The sequence below is a fragment of the Amblyomma maculatum genome, chromosome 1, assembly GCF_055883805.1.
Source record: "Amblyomma maculatum isolate TAMU_Amacu chromosome 1, ASM5588380v1, whole genome shotgun sequence".
NCBI lineage: Eukaryota > Metazoa > Arthropoda > Arachnida > Ixodida > Ixodidae > Amblyomma > Amblyomma maculatum.
In genome coordinates, this window is record NC_139344.1 from 300,343,927 (window position 1) to 300,367,299 (window position 23,373).

At 48.5% G+C, this 23,373-nt stretch overlaps 1 protein-coding gene across 1 annotated transcript in view; it reads left to right on the top strand.

Moving 5' to 3' along the window:
* Positions 1-23,373, top strand: part of LOC146206903 (uncharacterized) — a 220,557-nt gene that overhangs the window by 149,403 nt on the left and 47,781 nt on the right. Inside the window, exon 4 of the mRNA XM_084575900.1 lies at positions 22,907-23,098. Coding sequence (XP_084432026.1) covers positions 22,907-23,098 — 192 coding nt within the window. The remainder of the gene's footprint in view (positions 1-22,906; positions 23,099-23,373) is intronic.

Here is a 23,373-nt window from a genome sequence, read left to right on the forward strand (position 1 = left end):
AAGGGCCTGGTGGAACATGCACAATGCACAAAAAAGAGGTCCTAAAACTCTGCAAAGCGGTGAATCCGAGCATGTCTCATGAAGACAGAGTTGGCCACCTCTTAAAGGGCATCGCGGTGGACGTATATAACTTTTTAATTACAAAAGAAAACTTAGATTCTCCCACGGCCGAGATCAAGCACTGTCGTACGTTCGAAACTTTAAAGCTGCGTCGCAAAACCCCGAAATTCGGCCGTCTGCCTAACGTGACCAATGTTGCAAGCGTGGATTCTCACGAGCATTCACATGAGCCTCTGCATTTGGCCGACATGATTCGCCAAATTGTCCATGATGAGCTCTCCCGCCATCAAGATGTGAACCGCAGTGCAATCCCCTGTGATAGCTGCTCCCTGCAGGCAGCTCCCATCCAGCGCCCTTCTTGGCGTTCTACCGCTCCTCCTCCCGTCCGTGACCACCGAAACGACTCATATGGCCCTGCTTCCCCAGCTCGTACCCACTACAGGGCGCCACCTCCTCCGCAACAACCCCAGCGGCTGGACTTTGCGGATCGCTGCGATCCTGTTACCGAGGACTATTATTTGGACCGTGCTCGTGAACCACCCGTCTGTTACCGCTGTGGTATGCTTGGCCACATATCCAACCCTTTGAAGATCCATGTAGAAAAGGCATTGCAGGGGAGCTAACGATGGTTAACTGCTTCTTCCTGAGGCTCGGAGCTACTGCAGAGGCGCTGCCTTCCTTGGAGCAATAATATAGATGCTACTTCAACACTTCCTAGAAACGCTTTGAGGATGCACGTAAAAAAATGCATTGCTGGGAGCTAACGATGCTTAACTGCTTCTTCCTGAGGCTCCGAACTACTGCAGAGGCACTGTCTTCCTAGGAATCGTATTAGAGATGCTACTTCCCAACTTGCTAGAAACCCCTCTAGGATCCATGAAACAAAATGCATTGCAGGGAAACTAACAATGATTAACTGCGTCTTCCTGTGTCTCGGAGCTGATGCAGAGGCGCTGCAGTCCTTGGAACCATAAAAGAGATTCTACTTCCCAACTTGATAGAAACCCATCGAGGGTCCACGAAACGAGGTATTACAGGGGAGCTAAGGATGGTTAACTGCTTCTACCAGAGGCTCGTAGCTATTGCAGATCCGCAGCTTTCCATTGAACCATAATAGAGATGCAACTTCCCAACTTGCTAGAAACCCCTTGAGGGTCCACGAAACAAAAGGAATAGCAGGGGGCTAATGATGGTTAACTGCTTCTTCCTAAAGCTTGGAGCTGCTGGAGAGGCTCTGCTTTCCTTGGAACTATTATATAGATGCTACTTCGCAACTTGCTAAAAACCCCTTGGGGATCCACGACACAAAAGGCATTGCAGGGGAGCTAGCAATAGTTAACTGCTTCTTCCTGAGGCTCTGAGCTACTGCAGAGGCGCTGCCTTCCTTGAAACCATAACAGAGATTCTACTTCCCAACTTACTAGAAACACCTTGAGGATCCCGAAACAATAGGCACTGCATTGGAGCTAACCTTGGGTAACTGCTCCTTCCTTAGGCTCGAAGCTACTGCAGAGGAGCTGCTTTCCCCTGAGCCATAATGGAGTTGCTACTTCTAAAGTTGCTTGAAACCCACTGAACATCCACGAAACAAAAGGCATTGCAGCAGAGCGTACCATGGTTAACTGCTCCTTCCTGAGGCTCGAACCTACTGCAGAGGCGCTGCTTTCTTTGGAACCATATTATGGATTCTAATTCCCAATTTGCTAGAAACCCATTAAAGGTTCCACAAAACGAGGTATTGCAGGGGAGCTAGAGATGGATAACAGCATCTTCCAGATGCTTGGAGCTATTGCAGATCCGCAGCCTTCCTTTCAACCATAATAGAGATTCTGCATCCCAACTTGCTAGAAACCACCTGAGGGTCCATGAAAACAGGTATTGCAGGGGAGCTAAGGATGGTTAACTGCTTCTTCCAGAGGCTCTGAGCTATTGCAGATCCGCCGCCTTCCTTTGAACCATAATAGACATGCAACTTCCCAACTTGCTAGAAACCCCTTGAGGGTCCACGAAACAAAAGGCATAGCAGGGGGGCAAACGATGGTTAACAGCTTCTTCCTGGGGCTAGGAGCTGCTGGAGAGGCTCTGCTTTCCTTGGAACCATTACAGAGATGCTACTTCCAACTTGCTAGAAACCCCTTCAGGATTCACAAAACAAATCGCATTGCAGGGGAGCTAACTATGGTTAACTGTTCCTTCCTAAGGCTCGGGGCTACTTTAAAGGCGCTGCCCTCCATGGAACCATATTACAGATGCTACTTCCGAACATGCTATAAACCCCTTGAGGATCCACGAAACAGAAGGCATTGCAGGGGAGCTGACGATAGTTAACTACTTTTTGAGGCTGCGAGCTACTGCAGAGGTGCTGCCTTGATTGGAACCGTAAAAAATGTTACTTCCCAATTTGCTAGAAACCCATTGAGGATCCAAGAATCAAAAGGCGATGCAGGGGAGCTAACTATGGTTGAGTGCTTCTTCCTGAGGCTCGCAGCTATTTCAGAGGCGCTGCCTTTTTTGGAATCATAATAGAGATGCTACTTCCCAAATTCTGTGAAACTCTTGAGGATCCACGAAGCGAAAAGCCTTGCAGGGAGGTAACGATGGCTAACTACTTCATGAGGTTCGGAGTTACTGCAGAGGCACTGCCTTCCATGGAACCTATACAGAGATGCTAATCCCAACTTGCTCGAAACCCCTTGAGGATTCACGTAAAAATTCAATGCAGGGTAGTTAACGATGGTTAACTGCTTCTTCCTGATGCTCCGAGCTACTGCAGAGGCGCTGCCTTCCTTGGAATAATAATTAAGATGCTACTTCCTAATTACCAGAAACCCCTGGAGGATCCACGAAACAATAGACATTACCGGGGAGCTAACGATGATTAACTGCTTCTTCATGAGGCTCAGAACTACTGCAGGGGCGCTGCCTTCCTGGAAACATGATAGAGATGCTACTTCCCAACTTGTAGAAATCCCTTGAGGATCCACGAAACAAAAGGCATTGTAGGTGAGCTAACGATAGCTTACTGCTTCTTCCTGAGGCCCGGAGCTACTGCACAGGCGCTGCCTTCCTTGAAACTACCTACTGCAGGGGCGCTGCCTTCCTAGGAACCATGATAGAGATGCTACTTCCCAACTTGCTAGAAACCCCTTGAGGATCCACGAAACAAAAGGCATTGCAGGGGAGCTAACGATAGTTAATGCTTCTTCCTGAGGCTCGGATCAACTGCAGAGGCGCTGCCTTTGGAATCATAAAAGAGATGCTACTTTCCAACTTGCTAGAAACCCCTTGAGAATCCACGAAACGAGGTATTGCAGTGGAGCTAAGGATGGTTAACTGCTTCCTCCTGAGGCTCGGAGCTACTGTAGAGGCGCTGCCTTCCTTGGAAACATGTTGTCAGGCATGTGAACAGAAGAGAACAAGGAAGTGCAAAAAGAGGCTCTCCGGGATAGAAGTGGAAGAAGAGGAAGCTGACTATATCTTGGTTAGCACATCAGGCTAAGGAACAGAACCACTTTGTAAATAAACATTAACAGTGTGGTGGAAAGTGCTGAAAGATCACCACGGATTCCTCTCTACTTCGTTCGAGCCGACGACTCGCTGGGCTCCCCCCTTTGACACCCACAATGATTCAAGACGGCGATGCACTGCAGCCAGGTCCAGCGGCACCCACATGGCAGCATTAGCGTGAGCCGCGGACCTTTTCTGGCAAGGCTGGCGAAGACGTGGATGACTGGCTAACGAATTACCAGCGGGTGAGCAAGTACAATCGCTGGGATGCCACTTTAATGCTGGAAAATGTTTTTTTCTTGGACTCCACAGCCCTGACATGGTTTGAGAACCATGAAGCGTCCTGAACGAGCTGGGAGCGTTTTGAAGAGGAGATTCGAAATCGTTTCGGGGATACCACGGAAAAACGGAAATGCGCTGAGCAGACTTTATTCCAGTGAGCCCAAGGGCCTGGTGGAACATGCACAATGCACAAAAAAGAGGTCCTAAAACTCTGCAAAGCGGTGAATCCGAGCATGTCTCATGAAGACAGAGTTGGCCACCTCTTAAAGGGCATCGCGGTGGACGTATATAACTTTTTAATTACAAAAGAAAACTTAGATTCTCCCACGGCCGAGATCAAGCACTGTCGTACGTTCGAAACTTTAAAGCTGCGTCGCAAAACCCCGAAATTCGGCCGTCTGCCTAACGTGACCAATGTTGCAAGCGTGGATTCTCACGAGCATTCACATGAGCCTCTGCATTTGGCCGACATGATTCGCCAAATTGTCCATGATGAGCTCTCCCGCCATCAAGATGTGAACCGCAGTGCAATCCCCTGTGATAGCTGCTCCCTGCAGGCAGCTCCCATCCAGCGCCCTTCTTGGCGTTCTACCGCTCCTCCTCCCGTCCGTGACCACCGAAACGACTCATATGGCCCTGCTTCCCCAGCTCGTACCCACTACAGGGCGCCACCTCCTCCGCAACAACCCCAGCGGCTGGACTTTGCGGATCGCTGCGATCCTGTTACCGAGGACTATTATTTGGACCGTGCTCGTGAACCACCCGTCTGTTACCGCTGTGGTATGCTTGGCCACATATCCAACCCTTTGAAGATCCATGTAGAAAAGGCATTGCAGGGGAGCTAACGATGGTTAACTGCTTCTTCCTGAGGCTCGGAACTACTGCAGAGGCGCTGCCTTCCTTGGAGCAATAATATAGATGCTACTTCAACACTTCCTAGAAACGCTTTGAGGATGCACGTAAAAAAATGCATTGCTGGGAGCTAACGATGCTTAACTGCTTCTTCCTGAGGCTCCGAACTACTGCAGAGGCACTGTCTTCCTAGGAATCGTATTAGAGATGCTACTTCCCAACTTGCTAGAAACCCCTCTAGGATCCATGAAACAAAATGCATTGCAGGGAAACTAACAATGATTAACTGCGTCTTCCTGTGTCTCGGAGCTGATGCAGAGGCGCTGCAGTCCTTGGAACCATAAAAGAGATTCTACTTCCCAACTTGATAGAAACCCATCGAGGGTCCACGAAACGAGGTATTACAGGGGAGCTAAGGATGGTTAACTGCTTCTACCAGAGGCTCGTAGCTATTGCAGATCCGCAGCTTTCCATTGAACCATAATAGAGATGCAACTTCCCAACTTGCTAGAAACCCCATGAGGGTCCACGAAACAAAAGGAATAGCAGGGGGCTAATGATGGTTAACTGCTTCTTCCTAAAGCTTGGAGCTGCTGGAGAGGCTCTGCTTTCCTTGGAACTATTATATAGATGCTACTTCGCAACTTGCTAAAAACCCCTTGGGGATCCACGACACAAAAGGCATTGCAGGGGAGCTAGCAATAGTTAACTGCTTCTTCCTGAGGCTCTGAGCTACTGCAGAGGCGCTGCCTTCCTTGAAACCATAACAGAGATTCTACTTCCCAACTTACTAGAAACACCTTGAGGATCCCGAAACAATAGGCACTGCATTGGAGCTAACCTTGGGTAACTGCTCCTTCCTTAGGCTCGAAGCTACTGCAGAGGAGCTGCTTTCCCCTGAGCCATAATGGAGTTGCTACTTCTAAAGTTGCTTGAAACCCACTGAACATCCACGAAACAAAAGGCATTGCAGCAGAGCGTACCATGGTTAACTGCTCCTTCCTGAGGCTCGAACCTACTGCAGAGGCGCTGCTTTCTTTGGAACCATATTATGGATTCTAATTCCCAATTTGCTAGAAACCCATTAAAGGTTCCACAAAACGAGGTATTGCAGGGGAGCTAGAGATGGATAACAGCATCTTCCAGATGCTTGGAGCTATTGCAGATCCGCAGCCTTCCTTTCAACCATAATAGAGATTCTGCATCCCAACTTGCTAGAAACCACCTGAGGGTCCATGAAAACAGGTATTGCAGGGGAGCTAAGGATGGTTAACTGCTTCTTCCAGAGGCTCTGAGCTATTGCAGATCCGCCGCCTTCCTTTGAACCATAATAGACATGCAACTTCCCAACTTGCTAGAAACCCCTTGAGGGTCCACGAAACAAAAGGCATAGCAGGGGGGCAAACGATGGTTAACAGCTTCTTCCTGGGGCTAGGAGCTGCTGGAGAGGCTCTGCTTTCCTTGGAACCATTACAGAGATGCTACTTCCAACTTGCTAGAAACCCCTTCAGGATTCACAAAACAAATCGCATTGCAGGGGAGCTAACTATGGTTAACTGTTCCTTCCTAAGGCTCGGGGCTACTTTAAAGGCGCTGCCCTCCATGGAACCATATTACAGATGCTACTTCCGAACTTGCTCTAAACCCCTTGAGGACCCACGAAACCGAAGGCATTGCAGGGGAGCTAACGATGGTTAACTACTTTTTGAGGCTGCGAGATACTGCAGAGGTCCGGCCTTGCTTGGAACAATAAAAAATGCTACTTCCCATCTTGCTAGAAACCCATTGAGGATCCAAGAAAAACAGGCGATGCAGGGGAGCTAACTATGGTTGAGCGCTACTTCCTGAGGCTCGGAGCTACTTCAGAGGCGCTGCCTTTTTTGGAATCTCAATAGAGATGGTACTTCCCACTTTCTAGAGTCCCCTTGAGGATCCACGAAACAAAAGGCATTGCAGGGGAGCTAACTATGGTTAACTACTTCCTGAGGCTCGGAGCAACTGCATTGGCGCTGCCTTACTTCGAACCATATAGACATGCTACTTCCCAACTTGATAGAAACCCTTTGAGGATCCACGAAACAAAAGGCATTGCAGGGAAACTAACAATGGTTAACTGCTTCTTCCTGCGTCTCGGAGCTACTGCAGAGGCGCTGCCTTCCTTGGAACCATAATAGAGATGCTCCTTCCCAACTTGCTAGAAACCCCTTGTGTACCCACGAAACAAAAGGTTTTGCACGGGACCTAACCATAGTTAACTGCTCCTTCCCGAGGCTTCGAGCTACTGCAGGGGCGCTGCCTTCCTTGGAAACATGATAGAGATGCTACTTCCCAACTTGTAGAAATCCCTTGAGGATCCACGAAACAAAAGGCATTGTAGGTGAGCTAACGATAGTTTACTGCTTCTTCCTGAGGCCCGGAGCTACTGCATAGGCGCTGCCTTCCTTGAAACTACCTACTGCGGGGACGCTGCCTTCCTAGGAACCATGATAGAGATGCTACTTCCCAACTTGCTAGAAACCCCTTGAGGATCCACGAAACAAAAGGCATTGCAGGGGAGCTAACGATAGTTAAATGCTTCTTCCTGAGGCTCGGATCAACTGCAGAGGCGCTGCCTTTGGAATCATAAAAGAGATGCTACTTTCCAACTTGCTAGACACCCCTTGAGAATCCACGAAACGAGGTATTGCAGTGGAGCTAAGGATGGTTAACTGGTTCCTCCTGAGGCTCGGAGCTACTGTAGAGGCGCTGCCTTCCTTGGAAACATATTGTCAGGCATGTGAACAGAAGAGAGCAAGGAAGTGCAAAAAAGGCTATCCGGGATAGAAGTGGAAGAAGAGGAAGCTGACTATATCTTGGTTAGCACATCAGGCTAAGGAGCAGAACCACTTTGTAAATAAACCTTAACAGTGTGGTGGAAGGTGCTGAAAGATCACCACGGATTCCTCTCTACCTCGTTCGAGCCGACGACTCGCTGGGCTCCCCCCCTTGACACCCACAATTATTCAAGACGGCGATGCACGGCAGCCAGGTCCAGCGGCACCCGCATGGCAGCATTAGAGAGAGCCGCGGACCTTTTCTGGCAAGGCTGGCGAAGACGTGGATGACTGGCTCACGAATTACCAGCGGGTGAGCAAGTACAATCGCTGGGGTGCCACTGTAATGCTGGCAAATGTTGTTTTTTTCTTGGACTCCACAGCCCTGACATGGTTTGAGAACCATAAAGCTTCCTGAACGAGCTGGGAGCGTTTTGAAGAGGAGATTCGAAATCGTTTCGGGGATACCATGGCAAAACGGAAATGCGCTGAGCAGACTTTATTCCAGCGAGCCCAAGGGCCTGGTGAAACATGCACAATGTACATAGAAGAGGTCCTAAAACTCTGCAAAGCGGTGAATCCGAGCATGTCTGATGAAGACAGAGTTGGCCACCTCTTAAAGGGCATCGCGGTGGACGTATATAACATTTTAATTACAAAAGAAATCTTAGATTCTCCCACGGCCGAGATCAAGCACGGTCGTACGTTCGAAACTTTAAAGCTGCGTCGCAAAACCCCGAAATTCGGCCGTCTGCCTAACGTGACCACTGTTGCAAGCGTGGATTCTCACGAGAATTCACATGAGCCTCTGCATTTGGCCGACATGATTCGCCAAATTGTCCGTGATGAGCTCTCCCGCCATCAAGATGTGAACCGCAGTGCAATCCCCTGTGATAGCTGCTCCCTGCAGGCAGCTCCCATCCAGCGCTCTTCTTGGCGTTCTACCGCTCCTCCTCCCTTCCGTGACCACCGAAACGACTCATATGGCCCTGCTACCCTAACTCGTACCCACTACAGGGCGCCACCTCCTCCGCAACAACCCCAGCAGCTGGACTTTGCGGATCGCTGCGATCCTGTTACCGAGGACTATTATTTGGACCGTGCTCGTGAACCACCCGTCTGTTACCGCTGTGGTATGCTTGGCCACATATCCAACCCTTTGAAGATCCATGTAGAAAAGGCATTGCAGGGGAGCTAACGATGGTTAACTGCTTCTTCCTGAGGCTCGAAGCTACTGCAGAACCGCTGCCTTCCTTGGAGCCATAATATAGATGCTACTTCCACACTTCCTAAAAACCCCTCTAGGATCCATGAAACAAAATGCATTGCAGGGAAACTAACAAAGATTAACTGCTTCTTCCTGTGTCTCGGAGCTGATGCAGAGGCGCTGCAGTCCTTGGAACCATAATTGAGATTCTACTTCCCAACTTGATAGAACCCCATTGAGGGTCCACGAAACGAGGTATTGCAGGGGAGCTAAGGATGGTTAACTGCTTCTTCCAGAGGCTCGTAGCTATTGCAGATCCGCAGCTTTCCATTGAACCATAATAGAGATGCAACTTCCCAACTTGCTAGAAACCCCTTGAGGGTCCACGAAACAAAAGGAATAGCAGGGGGCTAATGATGGTTAACTGCTTCTTCCTAAAGCTTGGAGCTGCTGGAGAGGCTCTGCTTTCCATGGAACTATTATATAGATGCTACTTCGCAACTTGCTAAAAACCATTTGGGGATCCACGACACAAAAGGCATTGCAGGGGAGCTAACAATAGTTAACCGCTTCTTCCTAAGGCTCAGATCTACTGCAGAGGCGCAGCCTTCCTTGAAACCATAACAGAGATTCTACTTCCCAACTTGCTAGAAACACCTTGAGGATCCCGAAACAATAGGCACTGTAGGGGAGCTAAGCTTGGGTAACTGCTCCTTCCTTAGGCTCGAAGCTACTGCAGAGGAGCTGCTTTCCTTGGAGCCATAATGGTGTTGCTACTTCCCAAGTGGCTAGAAACCCACTGAACATCCACGAAACAAAAGGCATTGCAGCAGAGCTTACCATGGTTAACTGCTCCTTCCTGAGGCTCGGACCTACTGCAGAGGCGCTGCTTTCTTTGGAACCATATTATGGGTTCTACTTCCCAACTTGCTAGAAACCCATTAAAGGTTCCACGAAAACAGGTATTGCTGGGGGGCTAAGGATGGTTAACTGCTTCTTCCAGAGGCTCGGAGTTATTGCAGATCCGCCGCCTTCCTTTGAACAACAATAGAGATGCAACTTCCCAACTTGCTAGAAACCCTTTGAGGGTCCACGAAACAAAAGGCATAGCAGGGGGGCAAACGATGGTTAACAGCTTCTTCCTGAGGCTAGGAGCTGCTGGAGAGGCTCTGCTTTCCTTGGAACCATTACAGAGATGCTACTTCCAACTTGCTAGAAACCCCTTCAGGATTCACAAAACATATCGCATTGCAGGGAAGCTAACTATGGTTAACTGCTCCTTCCTAAGGCTCGGGGCTACTTTATAGGCGCTGCCCTCCATGGAACCATATTACAGATGCTACTTCCGAACTTGCTATAAACCCCTTGAGGACCCACGAAACCGAAGGCATTGCAGGGGAGCTAACGATGGTTAACTACTTTTTGAGGCTGCGAAATACTGCAGAAGTGCTGCCTTGCTTGGAACAATAAAAAATGCTACTTTCAATCTTGCTAGAAACCCATTGAGGATCCAAGAAAAACAGGCGATGCAGGGGAGCTAACTATGGTTGAGTGCTACTTCCTGAGGCTCGGAGCAACTGCATTGGCGCTGCCTTACTTCGAACCATATCGACATGCTACTTCCCAACTTGATAGAAACCCTTTGAGGATCCACGAAACAAAAGGCATTGCAGGGGAAATAACAATGGTTAACTGCTTCTTCCTGCGTCTCGGAGCTACTGCAGTGGCGCTGCCTTCTTTGGAACCATAATAGAGATACTACATTCCAACTTGCTAGAAACCCACTGAGGGTTCACGAAATGAGGTATTGCAGGGGAGCTAAGGATGGTTAACTGCTTCTTCCAGAGGCTCAGAGCTAGTGCAGATCAGCAGCCTTCCTTTGAATCATAATAGAGATGCAACGTCCCAACTTGCTAGAAACCCCTTGAGGGTCCACGAAACAATAGGCATAGCAGGGGGCTAACGATGGTTAACAGCTTCTTCCTGAGGCTCGGAGCTGCTGGAGAGGCTCTGCTTTCCTTGGAACCATTTTTGAGATTCTACTTCCCAACTTGATAGAAACCCCTTCAGTATCCACAAAACACATCGTATTGCGCGGGAAATAACTATGGTTAACTGCTCCTTCCTAAGTCTCGGGGCTACTTTAAAGGCGTTGCCTTGCTTAGAACCATATTACAGATGCTACCTCCGAACTTGCTATAAACCCCTTGAGGATCCATGAAACCTAAGACATTTCAGGGGAGCTAACGATGGTTAACTACTTTTTGAGGCTGCGAGCTACTGCAGAGGTGCTGCCTTGCTTGGAACAATAAAAAATGCTACTTCCAACTTGCTAGAAACCCATTGAGGATCCAAGAATCAAAAAGTGATGCAGGGGAGCTAACTATGGTTGAGTGCTACTTCCTGAGGCTTGGTGCTTCTTCAGAGAGAGATGCTACTTTCCAACTTGCTAGAAACCCTTGAGCATCCACGAAACGAGGTATTGCAGTGCAGCTAAGGATGGTTAACTGCTTCCTCCTGAGGCTCGGAGCTACTGTAAAGGCGCTCCCTTCCTCTGAATGGTAATAGAGATGCAACGTCCCAACTTGCTAGAAACCCCTTGAGAGTCCACTAAACAATAGGCATAGCAGGGGGGCTAACGATGGTTCACAGCTTTTTCCTGAGGTTCGGAGCTGCTTTAGAGGCTATGCTTTCCTTGGAACCATTTTTGAGATGCTACTTCCCAACTTGATAGAAACCCCTCGAGTATCTACAAAACAAATCGCATTGCAGGGAGCTAACTATGGTTAACTGCTCCTTCCTAAGACTCGGGGCTACTTTAGAGGCGCTGCCTTCCTTGGAACCATATTAGAGATGCTACTTCCGAACTTCATATAAACCCCTTGAGGATCCATGAAACAGAAGGCATTGCAGGGGAGCTAACGAAGGTTAGCCACTTCCTCAGGCTCGGAGCAACTGCATTGGCGCTGCCTTCCTTCGAACCATATAGACGTGCTACTTCCCAACTTGCTAGAAGCCCCTTGAGGGGCCACGAAACAAAAAGTATAGCAGGGGGCTAACGATGGTTAACAGCTTCTTCCTGAGGCTCGGAGAAACGGCAGAGGCGCTGCCTTCTTTGAAACCATAATAGAGATACTACGTCCCACTTTCTGAAACCCCTTGAGGATCCAAGAAACAAAAGGCATTGCAGGGGAGCTAGCTATGGTTACTGCTTCTTCCTGATGCTCGGAGCAACTGCAGAGGTGATACCTTGCTTGGAACCATAATAGAGATGCTACTTCCCATCTTGCTGTGAAACTCTTGCGGATCCACGAAAAAAAAAGCATTGCAAGGGAGGTAACGATGGCTACCTACTTCATGAGGTTCGGAGTTACTGTAGAGGCACTGCCTTCCATGGAACCTATATAGAGATGCTAATTCCCAACTTGCTCGAAACCCCTTGAGGATTCACAGGGGAGCTAGCTATGGTTAACTGCTTCTTCCTGATGCTCCGAGCTACTGCAGAGGCGCTGCCTTCCTTGGCATCATAATAAAGATGCTACTTCCTAATTGCCAGAAACACCTGGAGGATCCCCGAAACAATAGACATTACCGGAGAGCTAGCGCTGATTAACTGCTTCTTCCTGAGGCTCAGAACAACTGCAAAGGCGCTGCCTTCCTTAGAACCATTATAGAGATGCTACTTCCCAACTTGCTAGAAACCCCCTGAGTACTGACGAAACAAAAGGTTTTGCAGCGGAGCTAACCATAGTTAACTGCTCCTTCCCGAGGCTCCGAGCTACTGCAGGGGAGCTGCCTTCTTTGGAACCATGATAGAGATGCTACTTCCCAACTTGCTAGAAACCCCTTGAGGATCCACGAAACAAAAGGCATTGCAGGGGAGCTAACGATAGTTAACTGCTTCTTCCTGAGGCCCGGAGCTACTGCAGAGGCGCTGCTTTCCTTGGAGATATATTAGAGATGCTTCTTTCCGTCTTGCTAAAAACCCTTTGAGGATCCACGAAACAAATGGCATTTCGGGGGAGCTAACGATTTTTAACTGCTTCTTCCCGAGGCTCGAAGCTATTGCAGAGGCACTGCCTTCCTTGGTATCATATTAGAGATGCTACTTCCCAACTTGCTAGAAACCCCTTGACGATCCACGAAAGAAAAGGCATTGCAAGGGAGCTAACTACAGTTAACTACTTATGTCTTAGGCTCGTAGCTACCGCAGAGGCGCTGCCATCCTTGAAACCATAATAGAGATGCTACTTCCCAACTTCCAGAACCCCTTGAGGATCCACGTAACAAAATGCATTGCAGGGGAGCTAACGATGCTTAACTGCTTCTTCCTGAAGCTCCGAGCTACTGCAGAGGCGCTGCTTTCCTTGAAATCACAATCGACATTTTACTTCCCAACTTGGTGGAAATTCCCTTCAGGATCCAGGAAACAAGACTTTGAAGGGGTGCTTACATTGGGTAACCGCTTCTTCCTGAGGCTCGGAGCAAGTGCAGAGGCTTTGCCTTTCTTGCAACCATAACAGAGATGCTACTTCCCAGCTTGCTAGAAACCCCTTTAGGATCCACGAAACAAAAGGCATTGCAAGGGAGCTAACTACAGTTAACTACTTATTTCTTAGGCTCGTAGCTACTGCAGAGGCGCTGCCATCCTTGAAACCATAATACAGATGCTACTTCCCAACTTCCAGAACCCCTTTAAGGATCCACGAAACAAAATGCATTTCAAGGGAGCTAACGATTTTTAAGTGCTTCTTCCTGAGGCTCGGAGCTATTGCAAAGGCACTGCCTTCCTTGGAATCATATTAGAGATGCTACTTCCCAACTTTTTAGAAACCCCTTGACGATCCGCGAAAGAAAAGGCATTGCAGGGAACTAACAATGGTTAACTGCTTCTTACTGAGTCTCGGAGCTACTGCAGAGGCGCTGCCTTCCTTGGAGCCATAACAGAGATGCTACTTCCCAACTTGGTGGAAATTCCCTTGAGGAACCAGGAAACAATACTTTGCAGGGGTGCTTACATTGGGTAACCGCTTCTAACTGAGGCTCGGAGCAAGTGCAGAGGCTTTGCCTTTCTTGCGACCATAATAGAGATGCTACTACCCAGCTTGCTAGAAACCCCTTTAAGATCCACGAAACAAAAGGCATTGCAAGGGAGCTAACTACGGTTAACTACTTATTTCTTAGGCTCGTAGCTACTGCACAGGCGCTGCCATCCTTGAAACCATAATAGAGATGCTACTTCCCAACTTCCAGAACCCCTTTAAGGATCCACGAAACAAAAGGCATTGCAGGGAAACTAACAAAAATTAATGGTTAACTGCTTCTTCCTGAGTCTCGGAGCTACTGCAGAGGCGCTGCCTTCCTTGGAACTATGATAGATATGCTACTTCCCAACTTGCTAGAAACCAAGTTGCTAGAAACCCATTGAGGATCCACGAAACAAAAGGCATTGCAGCAGAGTTAACTATGGTTAACTGATCCTTCCTGAGGCTCGGAGCTACTGCAGAGGTGCTGCCTTCTTTGGAACCATAATAGAGATGCTACTTTCCAACCTGCTAGAAACCCCTTGATGATCCACGAAACGAGGTATTGCAGGCGAGCTAAGGATGGTTAACTGCTTCTTCCAGAGGCTCGGAGCTACTGCAGAGGCGCTGCCTTCCTTGGAACCATGATAGATATGCTACTTCCCAACTTGATAGAAACCCCTCGAGTATCTACAAAACAAATCGCATTGCAGGGAGCTAACTATGGTTAACTGCTCCTTCCTAAGACTCGGGGCTACTTTAGAGGCGCTGCCTTCCTTGGAACCATATTAGAGATGCTACTTCCGAACTTCATATAAACCCCTTGAGGATCCATGAAACAGAAGGCATTGCAGGGGAGCTAACGAAGGTTAGCCACTTCCTCAGGCTCGGAGCAACTGCATTGGCGCTGCCTTCCTTCGAACCATATAGACGTGCTACTTCCCAACTTGCTAGAAGCCCCTTGAGGGGCCACGAAACAAAAAGTATAGCAGGGGGCTAACGATGGTTAACAGCTTCTTCCTGAGGCTCGGAGAAACGGCAGAGGCGCTGCCTTCTTTGAAACCATAATAGAGATACTACGTCCCACTTTCTGAAACCCCTTGAGGATCCAAGAAACAAAAGGCATTGCAGGGGAGCTAGCTATGGTTACTGCTTCTTCCTGATGCTCGGAGCAACTGCAGAGGTGATACCTTGCTTGGAACCATAATAGAGATGCTACTTCCCATCTTGCTGTGAAACTCTTGCGGATCCACGAAAAAAAAAGCATTGCAAGGGAGGTAACGATGGCTACCTACTTCATGAGGTTCGGAGTTACTGTAGAGGCACTGCCTTCCATGGAACCTATATAGAGATGCTAATTCCCAACTTGCTCGAAACCCCTTGAGGATTCACAGGGGAGCTAGCTATGGTTAACTGCTTCTTCCTGATGCTCCGAGCTACTGCAGAGGCGCTGCCTTCCTTGGCATCATAATAAAGATGCTACTTCCTAATTGCCAGAAACACCTGGAGGATCCCCGAAACAATAGACATTACCGGAGAGCTAGCGCTGATTAACTGCTTCTTCCTGAGGCTCAGAACAACTGCAAAGGCGCTGCCTTCCTTAGAACCATTATAGAGATGCTACTTCCCAACTTGCTAGAAACCCCCTGAGTACTGACGAAACAAAAGGTTTTGCAGCGGAGCTAACCATAGTTAACTGCTCCTTCCCGAGGCTCCGAGCTACTGCAGGGGAGCTGCCTTCTTTGGAACCATGATAGAGATGCTACTTCCCAACTTGCTAGAAACCCCTTGAGGATCCACGAAACAAAAGGCATTGCAGGGGAGCTAACGATAGTTAACTGCTTCTTCCTGAGGCCCGGAGCTACTGCAGAGGCGCTGCTTTCCTTGGAGATATATTAGAGATGCTTCTTTCCGTCTTGCTAAAAACCCTTTGAGGATCCACGAAACAAATGGCATTTCGGGGGAGCTAACGATTTTTAACTGCTTCTTCCCGAGGCTCGAAGCTATTGCAGAGGCACTGCCTTCCTTGGTATCATATTAGAGATGCTACTTCCCAACTTGCTAGAAACCCCTTGACGATCCACGAAAGAAAAGGCATTGCAAGGGAGCTAACTACAGTTAACTACTTATGTCTTAGGCTCGTAGCTACCGCAGAGGCGCTGCCATCCTTGAAACCATAATAGAGATGCTACTTCCCAACTTCCAGAACCCCTTGAGGATCCACGTAACAAAATGCATTGCAGGGGAGCTAACGATGCTTAACTGCTTCTTCCTGAAGCTCCGAGCTACTGCAGAGGCGCTGCTTTCCTTGAAATCACAATCGACATTTTACTTCCCAACTTGGTGGAAATTCCCTTCAGGATCCAGGAAACAAGACTTTGAAGGGGTGCTTACATTGGGTAACCGCTTCTTCCTGAGGCTCGGAGCAAGTGCAGAGGCTTTGCCTTTCTTGCAACCATAACAGAGATGCTACTTCCCAGCTTGCTAGAAACCCCTTTAGGATCCACGAAACAAAAGGCATTGCAAGGGAGCTAACTACAGTTAACTACTTATTTCTTAGGCTCGTAGCTACTGCAGAGGCGCTGCCATCCTTGAAACCATAATACAGATGCTACTTCCCAACTTCCAGAACCCCTTTAAGGATCCACGAAACAAAATGCATTTCAAGGGAGCTAACGATTTTTAAGTGCTTCTTCCTGAGGCTCGGAGCTATTGCAAAGGCACTGCCTTCCTTGGAATCATATTAGAGATGCTACTTCCCAACTTTTTAGAAACCCCTTGACGATCCGCGAAAGAAAAGGCATTGCAGGGAACTAACAATTGTTAACTGCTTCTTACTGAGTCTCGGAGCTACTGCAGAGGCGCTGCCTTCCTTGGTGCCATAACAGAGATGCTACTACCTAACTCTCTAGAAACCTCTTGATGATCCACGAAACAAAAGGCATTGCAGGGGAGCTAAGGTTGGATAACGGCTTCTTCCTGAGGCTCGGAGCTACTGCAGAGGCGCTGCTTTCTTTGAAATCACAATAGACATTCTACTTCCCAACTTGGTGGAAATTCCCTTGAGGAACCAGGAAACAATACTTTGCAGGGGTGCTTACATTGGGTAACCGCTTCTACCTGAGGCTCGGAGCAAGTGCAGAGGCTTTGCCTTTCTTGCGACCATAATAGAGATGCTACTACCCAGCTTGCTAGAAACCCCTTTAAGATCCACGAAACAAAAGGCATTGCAAGGGAGCTAACTACGGTTAACTACTTATTTCTTAGGCTCGTAGCTACTGCACAGGCGCTGCCATCCTTGAAACCATAATAGAGATGCTACTTCCCAACTTCCAGAACCCCTTTAAGGATCCACGAAACAAAAGGCATTGCAGGGAAACTAACAAAAATTAATGGTTAACTGCTTCTTCCTGAGTCTCGGAGCTACTGCAGAGGCGCTGCCTTCCTTGGAACTATGATAGATATGCTACTTCCCAACTTGCTAGAAACCAAGTTGCTAGAAACCCATTGAGGATCCACGAAACAAAAGGCATTGCAGCAGAGTTAACTATGGTTAACTGATCCTTCCTGAGGCTCGGAGCTACTGCAGAGGTGCTGCCTTCTTTGGAACCATAATAGAGATGCTACTTTCCAACCTGCTAGAAACCCCTTGATGATCCACGAAACGAGGTATTGCAGGCGAGCTAAGGATGGTTAACTGCTTCTTCCAGAGGCTCGGAGCTACTGCAGAGGCGCTGCCTTCCTTGGAACCATGATAGATATGCTACTTCCCAACTTGCTAGAAACCAAGTTGCTAGAAACCCATTGAGGATCCACGAAACAAAAGGCATTGCAGCAGAGTTAACTATGGTTAACTGATCCTTCCTGAGGCTCGGACCTACTGCAGAGGTGCTGCCTTCTTTGGAACCATAATAGAGATGCTACTTTCCAACCTGCTAGAAACCCCTTGATGATCCACGAAACGAGGTATTGCAGGCGAGCTAAGGATGGTTAACTGCTTCTTCCAGAGGCTCGGAGGTTTTGCAGATCTGCAGCCTTCCTATGAACCATAATAGAGATGCAACTTCCCAGCTTGCTAGAAACCCCTTGAGGATCCACGTAACAAAATGCATTGCAGGGGAGCTAACGATGCTTAACTGCTTCTTCCTGAAGCTCCGAGCTACTGCAGAGGCACTGCCTTCCTTGGAATCATATAAAGATGCTACTTCCCAACTTCCCAGAACCCCTTTAGGATCGACGAAACAAAAGGCATTGCAGCGGAGATAACTATGGTTAACTGCTCCTTCCTGAGGCTCAGAGCTACTGCAGAGGCGCTGCCTTCCTTTGAACCATAATAGAGATGCGACTTCACAACTTGCTAGAAATCCTTGAGGGTCCACGAAACAAAAGGCATTGCAGGGTGACTAACGATGGTTAACTGCTTCTTCCAGAGGCTCGGAGCTACTGCAGAGGCGCTGCCTTTTTGTAACCATAATAGAGATGCTACTTCCCAATGTGCTAGAAACCCATTGTGGATCCACGAAACAAAACGCATGGCAGGGGAGCTAACAATGGTTAACTGCTGCTTCCTGAGGCTCGGACCTACTGCAGATCCGCAGCCTTCTTTGGAACCAAAATATAGATGCTACTTCCCAACTTCCTCGAAACCCCTCGAGGATCCACGTAAAAAATGCATTGCAGGGGAGCTGACGATGCTTAACTGCTTCTTCCGGAGGCTCCGAACTACTGCAAAGGCACTGTCTTCCTAGGAATCATATTAGAGATGCTACTTCCGAACTTGCTAGAAACCCCTCTAGGATCCATGAACCAAAACGCATTGCAGGGAAACTAACAATGATTAACTGCTTCTTCCTGTGCCTGGATCTACTGCAGAGGCGCTGCAGTCCTTGGAACCATAATAGAGATTCTACTTCCCAACTTGCTAGAAACCCATTGAGGGTCCACGAAACGAGGTATTGCAGAGGAGCTAAGGATGGTTAACTGCTTCTTCCAGAGGCTCGTAGCTATTGCAGATCCGCAGCCTTCCTTTGAACCATAATAGAGATGCAGCTTCCCAACTTGCTAGAAACCCCTTGAGGGTAGACGAAACAAAAGGAATAGCAGGGGGCTAATGATGGTTAACTGCTTCTTCCTGAGGCTCGGAGCTACTGCAGAGGCGCTGCCTTCCTTGGAATCATAATAAAGATGCTACTTCCCAACTTGCCAGAAACCCATGAAAATACAGGAAACGATAGACTTTACAGGGGAGCTAATGATGGTTAACTGCTTCCTCCTGAGGCTCGAAGCTACTGCAGAGGCGCTGCCTTCCTTTGAATCATATTAGAGATGCTTCTTTCCGTCTTGCTAAAAACCCCTTGAGGATCCACGAAACAAATGGCATTTCAGGGGAGCTAACAATTTTTAACTGCTTCTTCCTGAGGCTCGGAGCTATTGCAAAGGCACTGCCTTCCTTGGAATCATATTAGAGATGCTACTTCCCAACTTTTTAGAAACAGTAGCGTGGCTTTTTGGGCTTGTTGGTACATGATTCCAGTACACTATAGCGCAGCAAAAGACGAGGACACAAGAGCGAGAGACCCGAGAAACCCCTCGACGATCCGCGAAAGAAAAGGCATTGCAGGGAACTAACAATGGTTGACTGCTTCTTCCTGAGTCTCGGAGCTACTGCAGAGGCGCTGCCTTCCTTGGAGCCATAATAGAGATGCTACTACCTAACTCTCTATAAACCTCCTGATGATCCACGAAACAAAAGGCATTGCTGGGGAGCTAAGGTTGGATAACGGCTTCTTCCTGAGGCTCGGAGCTACTGCAGAGGCGCTGCTTTCCTTGTAATCACAATAGACATTCTACTTCCCAACTTGGTGGAAATTCCCTTGAGGATCCAGGAAACAAGACTTTGCAGGGGTGCTTACATTGGGTAACCGCTTCTTCCTGAGGCTCGGAGCAAGTGCAGAGGCTTTGCCTTTCTTCCAACCCTAATAGAGATGCTACTTCCCAGCTTGCTAGAAACCCCTTTAGGATCCACGAAACAAAAGGCATTGCAAGGGAGCTAACTACGGTTAACTACTTATTTCTTAGGCTCGTAGCTACTGCAGAGGCGCTGCCATCCTTGAAACCATAATAGAGATACTACTTCCCAACTTCCAGAACCCCTCTAAGGATCCACGAAACAAAATGCATTTCAGGGGAGCTAACGATTTTTAAGTGCTTCTTCCTGAGGCTCGGAGCTATTGCAAAGGCACTGCCTTCCTTGGAATCATATTAGAGCTGCTACTTCCCAACTTTCTAGAAACCCCTTCAGGATCCACGAAGCAAAAGGCATTGCAGGGAAACTAACAATGGTTAACTGCTTCTTCCTAAGTCTCGGAGCTACTGCAGAGGTGCTGCCTTCCTTGGAACCATGATAGATATACTACTTCCCAACTTGCTAGAAACCCATTCAGGATCCACGAAACAAAAGGCATTGCAGCAGAGTTAACTATGGTTAACTGATCCTTCCTGAGGCTCGGACCTACAGCAGAGGTGCTGCCTTCTTTGGAACCATAATAGAGATGCTACTTTCCAACCTGCTAGAAACCCCTTGATGATCCACGAAACGAGGTATTGCAGGCGGGCTAAGGATGGTTAACTGCTTCTTCCAGAGGCTCGGAGGTTTTGCAGATCCGCAGCCTTCCTTTGAACCATAATAGAGATGCAACTTCCCAGCTTGCTAGAAACCCCTTGAGAATCCACGTAACAAAATGAATTGCAGGGGAGCTAACGATGCTTAACTGCTTCTTCCTGAAGCTCCGAGCTACTGCAGAGGCACTGCCTTCCTTGGAATCATATAAAGATGCTACTTCCCAACTTCCCAGAACCCCTTTAGGATCGACGAAACAAAAGGCATTGCAGGGGAGCTAACTATGGTTAACTGCTCCTTTCTGAGGCTCAGAGCTACTGCAGAGGCGCTGCCTTCCTTTGAACCATAATAGAGATGCTACTTCCCAACGTGCTAGAAACCCATTGTGGATCCACGAAACAAAACGCATGGCAGGGGAGCTAACAATGGTTATCTGCTCCTTCCTGAGGCTCGGACCTACTGCAGATCCGCAGCCTTCTTTGGAACCAAAATATAGATGCTACTTCCCAACTTCCTAGAAACCCCTTGAGGATCCACGTAAAAAAAATGCATTGCAGGGGAGCTGACGATGCTTAACTGCTTCTTCCGGAGGCTCCGAACTACTGCAGAGGCACTGTCTCCTAGGAATCATATTAGAGATGCTACTTCCGAACATACTAGAACCCCCTCTAGGATCCATGAACCAAAACGCATTGCAGGGAAACTAACAATGATTAACTGCTTCTTCTTGTGTCTCGGATCTACTGCAGAGGCGCTGCAGTCCTTGGAATCATAATAAGGATGCTACTTCCCAACTTGCCAGAAACCCATGAGGATACAGGAAACGATAGACTTTACAGGGGAGCTAATGATGGTTAACTGCTTCCTCCTGAGGCTCGAAGCTACTGCAGATGCGCTGCCTTCCTTTGAATCATATTAGAGATGCTTTTTTCCGTCTTGCTAAAAACCCCTTGAGGATCCACTAAACAAATGGCATTTCAGGGGAGCTAACAATTTTTAAGTGCTTCTTCCTGAGGCTCGGAGCTATTGCAAAGGCACTGCCTTCCTTGGAATCATATTAGAGCTGCTACTTCCCAACTTTCTAGAAACCCGTTGAGGATCCACGAAGCAAAAGGCATTGCAGGGAAACTAACAATGGTTAACTTCTTCTTCCTGAGTCTCGGAGCTACTGCAGAGGCGCTGCCTTCCTTGGAACCATGATAGATATGCTACTTCCCAACTTGCTAGAAACCCCTTGAGGATCCACGTAACAAAATGCATTGCAGGGGAGCTAACGATGCTTAACTGCTTCTTCCTGAAGCTCCGAGCTACTGCAGAGGTACTGCCTTCCTTGGAATCATATAAAGATGCTACTTCCCAACTTCCCAGAACCCCTTTAGGATCGACGAAACAAAAGGCATTGCAGTGGAGCTAACTATTGTTAACTGCTCCTTCCTGAGGCTTAGAGCTACTGCAGAGGCGCTGCCTTCCTTTGAACCATAATAGAGATGCGACTTCACAACTTGCTAGAAATCCTTGAGGGTCCACGAAACAAAAGGCATTGCAGGGGGACTAACGATGGTTAACTGCTTCTTCCTGAGGCTCGGAGCTACTGCAGAGGCGCTGCCTTTTTTGTAACCATAATAGAGATGCTACTTCCCAACGTGCTAGAAACCCACTGAGGATCCACGAAACAAAACGCATGGCAGGGGAGCTAACAATGGTTAACTGCTTTTTCCTGATGCTCGGAGCTACTGCAGATCCGCAGCCTTCTTTGGAACCAGAATGGAGATGCTACTTCCCAACTTGCTAGAACCCCTTGAGTATCCATGAAACAAATGTATTGCAGGAGAGCTAACGAGGGTAACCGCTTCCTCCTGAGGCTGGGGAGTAGATGAAGGCAGCTTTTTGAGCGAGCGGTCGTCTTCCTTTCGGACACAGGCACGGATAACAGACACATAACGTTTGAGAAATTTCATATCGCTTCCTGTGCTGACAGCCTGTTTATAAGTTTTCACTAGCCGAGGCTCCTCTAGACATAACTAAAACATTCAGTATATGTGTGTGAACGAATCAGAAAGGAATATTCAGAGACTGGCATAAGTCACCGCGGCCCGCATGCAGACAGAAGAGTGAGGATAGACAGTGTTGAGTAGAGAGACGCGCGCATGCGTAGTCGTGTCTTGGGCGGTAGGAGCCCGTGTCCCCCAGAACGGTCAGGAGATCGAGGAAGGCCATTGATGCAGAGTCGCCAGCAGGAAAGAGGAGGTAGAAGCAGCGAGATGCAGGGCCCTGTAACTTGCGGTCAAAGCGCAACTCCCACTTTTGTAGTGAGGTGAAGGCGAGAAACAGGGATACCTGGGGGAACATTCACAGATACCATTTAAACCCTCGCTTTCGGCCTCGTTAACCCCTTTTTTCCTGCCTGTTCATTATTTTTGCTGGGACTCGCGAAGCTTCACTGGCGTGTGAAAAATATGTCGCCCCAAATAGCAGCTCCGCTTACCTCAAGTCCGGCAGAGCTCACTTTACGCCAGTGGTGGTCCTGGTGTGATTGGCGCAGCGGCTGACCGAGGAGCAGGCGTTCCTGCGCATCTACCAGCTGCTCGTTGCTTATGCCACATTCGCCCAGCACGTGGCCAACACGACCCACGGGAGCTGCAGCGGCCACGCGGCCAGCAAGCGCAGCGCCGCTGGCGCCGCCACGGCGCTCCAGGCGGCAGCCAACAGCCAGCGGAACGCCGACCAGCTGCAGGTACCTCCGTCTTGTCCTCGGCTTGCCTAACGTGCTAGGGAGAAAACATTTATTTACAATGAAATGATTTGTGAAAGGATGGTGCGTATGGTTATGAGCTGTGTGACTGACCCTATAACCCACATCACTTTTCACGCGCGTTGTGAAAACGTTCCTAGAGGTGGTCGGCAAAAAGAAACCTACCGCTTTGGCCAAAGTAGCTTTTCTACATATGACAATGAAAGGCTGTACACGATAGAGATTAAACATTGAACGAACTTGGGGGTGCTTCGTTT